General features: G+C 45.3%; 1 protein-coding gene across 2 annotated transcripts in view; it reads right to left on the bottom strand.

Annotated features, from left to right (window-relative positions):
* Nucleotides 1–4834: 4834 nt before the first annotated feature.
* The window catches only part of TOP3A (DNA topoisomerase III alpha), a 32383-nt gene continuing 26466 nt past the window's right edge, over nucleotides 4835–10751 (bottom strand). For both annotated transcript variants that reach the window (XM_029576171.1, XM_029576172.1), the window contains 3 exons: nucleotides 10099–10221; nucleotides 8210–8919; nucleotides 4835–5834 (listed from right to left, as the gene is read on the bottom strand). In XM_029576171.1, the coding sequence (XP_029432031.1) occupies nucleotides 5662–5834; nucleotides 8210–8919; nucleotides 10099–10221 (1006 nt within the window). In that variant the 3' untranslated portion in view covers nucleotides 4835–5661. The remainder of the gene's footprint in view (nucleotides 5835–8209; nucleotides 8920–10098; nucleotides 10222–10751) is intronic.

Raw genomic sequence — 10751 nt, 5'->3', positions numbered from 1 at the left:
ATATATAAGCAGATAAGTTCTAGGGCAATTGATTCCTGTTTTAGATTCTTGACTTACTCCAAAAAAGTGTTGGCGTTTTTGGGAAAAGTTCGGTGTTTCAAGAATTTCTTCAAATATTTTTTGCTAAAATAATCAGTGCCTAGTGTCACAAATTTATAAAATATTTTCAATTTCATATTGTTTCACTATTTAAATATACATTTGTGCACACGCAGCAATTACAGAAATACCCACAACGGGTGGGAGGAGGTTTGTTAGTGATTAAAATTACAATACACTGCTGGGTGCAGGGATAGGATGAATTGATAGGAAACCTTCCTCTTCTCTCCTTAAAAATTTTTTTTGTAGCAATTTCTTCTTGCTTAACTCAGACAAAATCAATAAAAAAATTGGACAGACATGTTTGTCATATAACCATTTACTGATTCTAAATGATTTCATATTTCAATAGCAGAGGTGATAGATATCATGTCGTAGTGATAATAGTATTATATCCCTCAAAAAAATAACAAGTGCATTGTTTATTTAATCCATTATAACCTGCTCCACAGCTTTTAGATGACAAAGAATCCAAGTGATTAGCTGAACAGCATCTGCCTAAATGAGGTCCAACTCACTTACCCAAATGGTTGCATGAAGCTGTTAAACAAAAGGTGAGTGACAACCCTTAACGTACCCCACAATCTACCATACAAAGCTTTGATTGGACCCCCATTAACACAGCCTCAAATAAGCCACTTTAGAACAACTTCCTCTAGCACCATTGATGTAGATTCTCATGACCCAGCACGTCAAAGGCAACTGCCATCCACTAACTGTACTATCTGATCTTGCACTGAAAGCATAAGGGTTTCAGTGTTATGACCGATCCCGGAAACCTCTGACATGAATCCAAACTATTTGCTTCCTCCAACAATGCAGCCACTGGGTCTCTCACTCACATTTCCACATGGTTCACTATAAAAGGAAGAGTAACACTGGGGCAATAACTGGCACGACAAGGGATGGATACTAGGTTTCCTTAAAACGAGGGTCAAGATGGAATGCTTCCAGTTAATCAGAAATGAACCCTCCTCCACCAACTGAATGATCAAATCTGTGCTTAAATGTAGGTACACAAGGATCCAAGCGGTAACTATGGCCCTTATTTTTCATAATGTATTTGCAAAAAAAGGTGGTAGACTGTGCAACTAGCAAAATTCCCCAAACCGTCCTCTCCCTGTGGAACAAGCACCTTGTTACCATTTGGACAGGAACATCTGGACTTCAAATATTGTCTTAAAGCTCTTAATTTCATGTCAAAAAGCATTCCCATCCACAACAACTGTAGGCTCTACTTTTCAGAGCTTACCTGTTTAGATACTACCTGGAAGAGTTCTAATGCCCTCCATTAGCAGGCTTGGACTCTAATTATAAAATACTTTCTCTTGGCCATCAAAACTACAGCGTAGAATGAATTAGCCAGCTATCGCCATTCAGCCCAGTTTGCATGGGAAGGGTTCTTTAACAGCACTTCTCTAGTTGGGTAAGAGAGACATCGCTTCTTGCTAGCAGGACATGCAGCTAAGATTAACTCTCTGATGTCTGTAACAATGGACATTGGCCTGCATTGCTCTTGCAGCCAAATGCAGAAATGAAAGCTTTTCCAGTCCAGCTGCATGACCAGCTTGACAGATTTATTGAGCTGTGCCAGGGAAAAACATAAGGACAATTAGTGCTGTGTGAATGTGAGAGAGAACAGCCTGGGCCTCATTTTATGACTTTTGGACCAATAAGTGCAAGGAGAATTATCAGTTAGCTGTCAGCTGCAAACAGCCAGGAAATCTCAGGCTGAACTGGCAGAAAGAGACAAAGAACCAAAATGGAGTACAGAGAGCCTCACCCACCTTGATGTGTACAATTTACTATGCAGGAAGGCACTGAATTATGGATTGGGAAGCCCTTAAAAACAGCAAGGAGACAAGTATCGTCAGTCGCTGTCTATCAAGCAGAAATGACCCATCCATCTGCTGCCAGCCCCTCCCTGTACCTGGGCTGAAAGAGACAGATGCACAAAAGAAGAGCTGAACTCACTTTGTTGCCATTCAGAGACTACTGCAGCCCTCTTCAGCTCCGTACCGCAGGAGCGGTGGAAAGCGAATACCACCAGAGCAAGGACCTGGGGACAACTTCCCAGAGCGCAGACGTCACTGGCAGTCCTTCGCATTGGTGAGAAACTAGGACTCTGTTCCAGGCTGTGGTCGGTGGGTTAATCAGTTAGGCTCCTTAGCACTCCTATGTGCAAGTCTGCCCTAGAGGCAATGTGATGCTACAGTTAATTCTGTCATATGATAAATTCCAGAGGCCAAGCACACTTCTGTAAGTATTTGTTTTCCTAATTATATGGGAGTTTCCATACTAGTAAAGATTATTCTCAGTCAAATGGTCTAGTATAATTCTCTAACATTTTCAAATTGCTGGTAAAAGAAGGTAGTGAGGGGAGGATCTGAAAGGCTGCTTACTGATCTTTTCAAAGTTCCCATCTCCTTAGAAAACCAAGGACAACATCACAGTTCCTTCATTGAAACAATTTTGTCAGAATCTGAATGACGTCCTTCTACCAACAATTCCCAGCTTCATCAAGGGGCAATTTGGGATTATGCATAACATGTTCCCCTAACAATGAGAAGAAATGCTCTCCATCCACCCTGCCCACCAATCCTTGATCGTTGTTGCAGAAGGTTTCAACATAAATATCACAAAAACAGGAAGAGCCCTACTTCCACATCTGAACCAAGAATGATGTCCAAAGTACATTCTACAACATGCAAGTCCCACCACCATTCAAGTAAGGCCGAAATCCCACATCAAGTCTCGCCGCTGAGGCCAGTGCAGTGTCCATGTGAACATTAACATCCCCAAAAACAATTAGAGGAGGGGGACTTGCAAGGAAATGGAGAAACAAAGAGTTTCTAGATGCTTAGTAAAAAATTAGGAAAGCCACCTGACCAGGAGCACAATAACCAATACACGAAAACACCAGGCTGCTCTTACAATGCCAGTCCCATGAGGCGTGCTCACCAGGGCATAACGGACTGGTAATGACCCCGGCTGGAGGCTTCAGTCAAGTCTCGGTTATACAGAGACAATCAGGATGTTCCTTTTTAATAAAATCCTGAATAACCAAACCACGTGTCAGCTTAAATGGGACAAATATTTGTCCCACCCTCCCCTAAAGAAAACTGGTTATCTGCTAATTTTCTTTCCTGTAGTACCACAGATCAGTCCAGACTCCTGTGTTTTGCCTCCCTGCCAGCAGATGGAGACAGAGTTTCACTGATAATGTTCATAGCCCAGTGTACCAACTGCCGTCCCTCACTACTACCCTGTACCCAAGCCAAGATGACAGCAACAAACATAAATTCTAAGCAAATCCCTTCCCTCCAACAAGCTGGAAGTAAGTGAAGTTGCCCAATAACGATGGAAAACTAGTTTCCCAAATTTAACATAAGCAATCAGCTTTGAAAACCTGCAATAACTCGTATTATATACAAAGCAACAGTATGAGCATCGGACTCTGCCCTCACCCCCCCCCCCCCTCCCAGAGTAAATGGCGGGTCTCGGGCCTGATCGGTGGTACTACAGGAACAAAAATGAGCAGGTAAGAACCAATTTTCCTTTCCCTCTACATACCCAGATCAGTGCAGACTCCTGGGATGTACCTAAGCTTCCCTTAACTCGGGTGGGATGTAGAGAGAGCCACTCGTAGAACACTCTCACCAAAGCACATAGAAGCCGGAGGCCCAGCATCCAAGCGATAATGCCCATCTTCTTTTTATTTACTTATTTTAATATACTCCAGACTGCAGGTTGTAACACCATCTACTGGAGCCAGAGAAATACTGAGGCACTGCAGAGTGGGCACACTGGGTTATGTACAGTGTCCGTGAAACTTTCTCTGTCTCCATCTGCTGGCAGGGAGGCAAAGCGCAGGCGTCTGGACTGATCTGGGTATGTACAGGGACCTTCCCATTCTCACATAGGCTGGGAGCCATGACCTAAACCAAAGAGATGGAAACAGACAGAGCACAACATCTCGATGTAACTTCAGATCCTTACAATATAAACAAAATACATGAAGCAGCATTTCAGATCAGCTGAACTGCTGCTCCTATGGGCACAAAGAGCAATCACATATGGGTTGCAGAAAACTTAAAAAAAAGTTTTTGTTCCTGTAATTTGGGGTAAACAAATGTCAGAAATATTATCTGGCTACTGTGTCTTCTATGGAAGAGAACATTTTGTGAGCTGCAATAGAAGACTGACCAGACCAAGCCAGGCTTGTTCTTAGAGGATGGCATGAAATTATAGGAACAGCCACTTAAGGACACATTCAGTGCCTTGGACCTTACTCTTTCCTCGGTGGAGCCAGGAATTTACAATATGCTGTATAGGGGTGGTAGCAGGTTCCTAGCCCTCCCACAACGCTGCTGCCCAGGGCAATACATATTCTGCTAACAAAATAAAAGCTCTTACACTGCAGAGCTTGGTTTGTTTTATTTGGGTGTATCACTATGTACACGACAAGAGTGCAGTTTTTGGCATTCTAAAATGTTCTATTTCATGTCTATACATTCATTATTGGAGGAATGTTTGTTTTATTTGGCAGTTTCCTCCTGCTCCTTTATATTTCCAGCACAATCAGAACCTGGAGTGAAATCTGGCACCCTCAGCCTTCATTTGCAGCGATCTGGAGCTCGTTTCTTCTTACACGTCACCTCCCAACAGGCTTCCTGTGCAGCAATGGTCCTTGGCTGGGGGCCCTGCACTCTGAATCCTGCCACTAGGCACCTGCAGCGGGGAGAGGCTATTAGGAATCTCTGCCCTTTATCAGGCAAAAGGGATATTCAGCAGTGCACCCTGTATCTGCCTCACATCAGCCTACAGTTACACTCCCAGCTCTCTCTGCCCCTTCTGGTTTTGGACTCAGAAGGATTCTGAATGCTGTGGGTCCTTTTTCCCTCCAGGAAACACTGCTGAATGCTTACAGCCATAAGGCCACCTGCATTCCAGCTCCTGAGCAGTGCCCTAGAGAGTTGGATACCCAGAGTTAAAATCAGAGGATGGGCACCGTAGCTCGTTTTCCACGGCCTACGCCTGGACCTATCCAGCAAGGAGAACACACACCAGGTTTTTGTTAACAGCCTCACTTTGGCTAACTAACGCCAATCAAATTTCATGCAGAAACATGAAATAGAAAAACCGATTCTTGAACAATTTAATTAAAAAACAATATTCTTATTCTATGAACTCACTGCCGCAATCGAATAAAACGGAAGAGCAGCTAAAATCACGGGCGAAGCCCCATCATTTGCTTTCGCGTCTCACGAGCTGCATTACACGGGCAGGAAATAATTCAATTCAGAATTATGAAAAGGCAACTTAATAAGAATTGTTTCCAATAAAAATATAAATTACAAAAAAAATCACAAATGTACAGATGCATCCTCCAGAGTTCCCCAGTCCACAAACAGGCAATGGGGAAAGGGAATGCAAGCGGTGAAAGATGCATCCACTCCAGGCCCCAGTGTCCGATCCCTCCCACAGCCAACAAAGGCTGGGAAGATCCTTGGCCGATGCAGCGCACACGCGTGTGGGCTGTTAAAAGCTTCCCTCCTTCGCTCACGTTTTCCGGGGACACGTCACCCTGGTGTGACCCGGCTGGTGACAGATCCCACACGTCCGCTGCCTCTTGGCAGTGGGACCTTTGTCAGATGAGCTGGAGCTTGATCTTTTGGTTTTTGTTCCCAATCCATGTTGCTGACCAAATGGGGAGGAGAATGTGCCAGGCAGCCCTGTGGGAAGAAGAGCAGGAACCGGGTTAGTGCTGCGCCGCAGCGGAAAGGCAGGTCCTACCCCCCCGCCCAGGAGTAACTGCAGCTTCTCGTCCCACCCTGCACCGCTTCACATCGCACAGAATAAAAGGTCCAGCTTAGGGCTTTTGGTTTTGTTTGCTCGGGGGTTTCTGGTTTTTAAAGATACTGAGTTTTCAGACCCTAAAATCTGAGTGGCTGCTGAACCCGTTTCCAGCTACTCACCCTCTCCCTGAAAAAGCCTAAACGAAATCCAAAATATGGAGGGAAATGGGCTTCTGAGAATTGCTATTTTTATAGGTTGGGACCCCTTTGAAAATTCATCCCTATAAGTGGAAGATAAGTTGCCAGAGAATGTCATGGGCTAGCTGAACCCAGGGAAGAGATGAATCAGCTCCGATCAGAAAATATTTTACGTTGGGGCGAATCAAAATTCTATGGCAAATATAAAATACCAGAAAAAGCAGAAATAAAGGTTTTCTGCCCTCTCCGTGTATGGCTTTTTCCTCCACTTCTGTGTCTGTGTTCTTTTTTTTGTCTTTTCATTCATTCCTTTATCCCATTAAACTATTCTTCTTTTGTTTCATTTCTCCCTTCTCCTTCCTGACATGTTTTCATAAGAACCTAAGAATTGCCATACTGGGTCAGACCAAGAGTCCATTAAGCCCAGTATCCTGTTTCCAACAGTGGCCAAACCAAGCTACAAGCACCCAGCAAGTACTCAAGCATTAAATAAATCTCAAGCTACTCTTGCTTATTAATTAATAGCAGTTTATGGATTTTTCCTCTAGGAATTTATCCAAACCTTTTTTAAACCCAGTTACACTAACTGCTATAACCACATCCTCTGGCAATGAATTCCATGCACTGAATGAAAAATAATTTTCTTCAATTTATTCGGTGAGCCCCTGAAAGTGACTGCAAGTTTCTGTGACACATTCTGTTGCCTAGCAATGACCAGGCTGCAAATTTCCCAGTATTGCAATACAAAAAGTGAGGTAAAGTTTGTGTTCTGTGATGCAATATTGGGTTAGCATAGCAACACTTACTGTGCAAGTTGCTGTCTGCTGACAGGAGCAGATTACAGGCTTCCTGCCAGTAGATGGTACATTTGAATAAGATAAAGAAATATTGGCTACATCTAGAACCCGTTCCTGCGCCGGCCCGATCGCCTCTATTTTATTTTATTTTTTTTCAAATCTGTCTCGGTGTCTGCCGGTCCTGGCGCTGCGGCAGTCCCGTTGGGGTGAGTGATCCAGGCTCCCTGGATTCTCCCCAAGCTCTAGTGCACTGGTGGCAAGAAAAAAGGGCCCTCGACCCTAAGCCAATGCCAACGTGCACACCGGAAGGGATGGTCCCCTCAGAACCTGGCCAGCTCCCGGGAGCCTGACTGACGTCCTCGCGCTGATCTTGACTGACCTCGTTTTTATTTTTTTCAAAAACAACTTTAACCCCTAGCCCTAACTCCTCACAATTATAAATGCTATCTATTTTTTTTTTTTTTTAAGGAACTAGTACAGACTGTGAGTGTTGCACCCCCACCATCTGCTGGAGACAGAGTAATACTGGCAGACTGTGGGTGGCACCTGGGTATGTAAGGCAGAGTCTGTCGAAACTTGCTCTGTCTCCATCCGCTGGTGGGGAGGCAAAACCCAGGAGTCTGGACTGATCCGGGTACGTACAGGGAACTAGCAGTACACAGAAAAGTAAAGTATTTGCCAGCACCAGATACAGACAATGAGTTGTGAATACGGACACTTCTGCTTAGAGCTGTGAAGGAGCTGGGGAATATGATAGTGTGTGGACATTCCCCAGTCCTAAGAGTTCTGTTATGCTACACACACCAGTGTAATTAACTGCTTCAGGGCCTATAGTTTATTTAACCTATCTGCTCTGCAACCTCGCATCTGATAGATAGCATCATTGACCAAGAAACAGTGAAATGATTATGGCAATTATCCATCAATATTACATCACTGTCGTGATATTACAGAATACAGGAGTAGCTGTCACCCCGTATGGAAGCTTAAAATAACGAGCAGACAACATGTAAATTTGTGATTTGCTTCATACAACATGAAACACGCAGAGAAGAGCTCCAAACTCATTCTCTCTTTGGTTTTGCTCTCTCGCCTTTCTTTCGTAATATCTGATATAAATGATAAGTCCCTATAATTTAAAAAATGAATAATAACCAGACACTTTAAGATCATCTCCTTATAATTTGAGTAAGAGATTTTCAGACGGGGGCCACGGGTTCAGGGCTTTATAAAAATTCCCAAGGAAGCCTTGGTGCAGAGTGAAAGACCTTCTGGAGATCCCTGTGCAAGCTCCTCAGAGCACGAGCGCTGCCCTACCTGGTGGCACATTCTCGTCCGCCCACTGGAAGAAGCCGCACTGTTGGTCCCTGGGCTTGGAGCACGTGTGGAACCGCCGGCCCTGGTTGGCACCATCCTTCTGAACCGTCCGGGTGACGGCGGGCTGACCGCACATGCAGACGGCACCGCTTCCCACGCAATCGCCATCACTTCCTGCGCGCCCGAGGTCCTTGCCGCCGCTGGGGCCACCACCTCTGAACCCTGCAGAGGGCCTGCTGGTTGGTAAAGGAGACCCCACTGCACCCTGCCTGCCTCCTGCCTGCTGATCTGCCCACAGGAAGAAGCTGCAGCAGCCCCCGTCACACTTGTAAAACTGCCGGCCCTGGTTGGGTCCTTCCTTGCGGACAGTGAGCAGCACCGCGTCTCGCCCACAGTTGCACATGACCGCGTTGTTCTCATTTGCGGGAACTGGACACACAGGTTTAGGAGCCTGAACAATAGCCGGGGGCCTGCTAGCTCTGTCCTGCCTCCCTGCCAGTTGTCTGCTCTGGTGGCTTTCGTTACTGGCCATCCGGTTGCTGGACTGGTTGACCTGCAGGTGGCCCCTGGGCTGCTGCCCCCTGCTAGGTCCATGCAAGTATTTCAGGTCCAGGATTTCTCTCAGCATCTCATCGCATCCTCCAATGCAGCCAACGAACTCCAGAGGCATGGTGGGAGGGAGGCTTCCTTGTTTAAACTTCAGCTTCAGCCTGTAGTGGATCAGCAAGAGAAAAAAAAACAAAACACAAAACCCAGAATGAAAAGACCACCACAGGACTTCCATCCCCAGAAGTACCACTTCATCTCTCAGACTGGGAGCAAGCAGGCGAGAACCCCTTTAACACAAAACACTGCAACCAAATCACCTGCAGTCCAGAGGACAATTTTCAAAGCAATTTACCTGCATTAATCTGCTGAAAATAACCCTCCCTCAACATGACTAAAAGTCCACAAGGCGTGAGAGGAGGTGTTCCCGAGGGCACGGTAAAGTGCGCATGTAGCTCACATTTCCAATCTTCACGTGCACCTCTCCAGCAAAAATTGTACCCAGAGGAAAAGCAGGTGCTGGTGCCTGTGTGGACGCTGCCCCCCCCCCCCCCCCCTCAAGTTTGAAAGTGAAACTCTGCCCATACTTTTGCTTTGAAAATTGCCAAAAAGGTCATGAGTAAAAAGCACGCGTGGTCTCCATCTTCCTAAAGGTTTTTAGTTCATATTTGCAGAAAAAAATAAATTTTACCTTAGGAAGAACAAAAGGTTTGACAAAATATTGGTGATATTCTCAATAGCCAATAACACTGGGCTGCCCTTACCCGACAGAGAGACTTGAACTGGCAATGCTCATCACGTACATGGGGGCTACCTTCCTATTCGGGAAACCCGGCCTGGGGTCCTCACTGTCTTTGATATGGAGGGTGCATTTTAATCACGTTCCGGTCTAATCTTTTCTTATTAATTAACAAGGCCCTTCCCCTAGAGGAATACAGATGGCGCACGTGGATTTCTGCAGGGGCTGATCCTGAACTATTTCCTGCAATGTTTAAAAGGGTCGCACCAAGCGACAGCAGCCCAAAGCCTCAAACCACTGGTTAACCTGAAATCCCGACAGGGCTGGCATTCACAAACTCACTCCATTCATACCTGCTGTATGCAGACTCACCTCATGCATATTCATATGGCTATGCAAAAATAGTACTGGCAGATAGCAATGAAAGGCCAGCGATACATATCCCTGTGCTATAAAGTCCACTCATTAATAGCCCATCCAGCACAAATTGCGCAGTACGAAACAGTATATATATATTTATATACACATACATACATATCAATATAATATAATATAATATAAATAGGGCACAGCAATGTCCCACTGAAATTTGGCTTCTGCTTACCTGTGCACTGGATGCGGCTGGCAATCAGAGCACACACTCTCATCCCGAGCGACCTCTAGCACAGAGCTGGGGAACCACACAGCTGTCTTACAGCTCGGATACCCCAGGCAGGACAGAAAGTACCTGAAGGTTAGAGAGGATAAGAAACATCAACATCCTGTCATGGAGGGATTCACCATCCACACAGCAGCACCCAAGACACCACTGCTCCCACAACTCCTACAATCTTGCTTACAGAATGACAACTTCCCTCCCTGTCATACAGGATGATGGTTAGAAAGAGCATCAGCCTGGAAGGATTTTGAGCTCTTCATAAAGGATCTTTCTTAGTGGTACAGCCTCATAGGAAGATAGGAAAATTGGTTCTTACCTGCTAATTTTCATTCCTGCAGTACCCCAGATCAGTCCAGACTCCTGGGGTTTTGCCTCCCTTCCAGTAGATGGAGACAGAGAATGTTTTGCAGATACCATCTCTTAACCACGTGTGCCACCTGCATCTCCTCAGTATTAATCAGTACCCAAGCATAGAAAACTTTAACACACATTATTTAACCAAATGACTCTACTGTATCCCCGGGAATGAGCAGAGGACAAGGAAAGTCACTAGTAAATTTATAAAGCTTTGTAAAGGTTTTCCACTCCCTGACCATCAA

Source organism: Rhinatrema bivittatum, chromosome 14 (genome assembly GCF_901001135.1).
Source record: "Rhinatrema bivittatum chromosome 14, aRhiBiv1.1, whole genome shotgun sequence".
Lineage (NCBI taxonomy): Eukaryota > Metazoa > Chordata > Amphibia > Gymnophiona > Rhinatrematidae > Rhinatrema > Rhinatrema bivittatum.
Note: the sequence above shows the minus strand (reverse complement) of the source record. Positions and strands in the feature narration are given on the sequence as shown.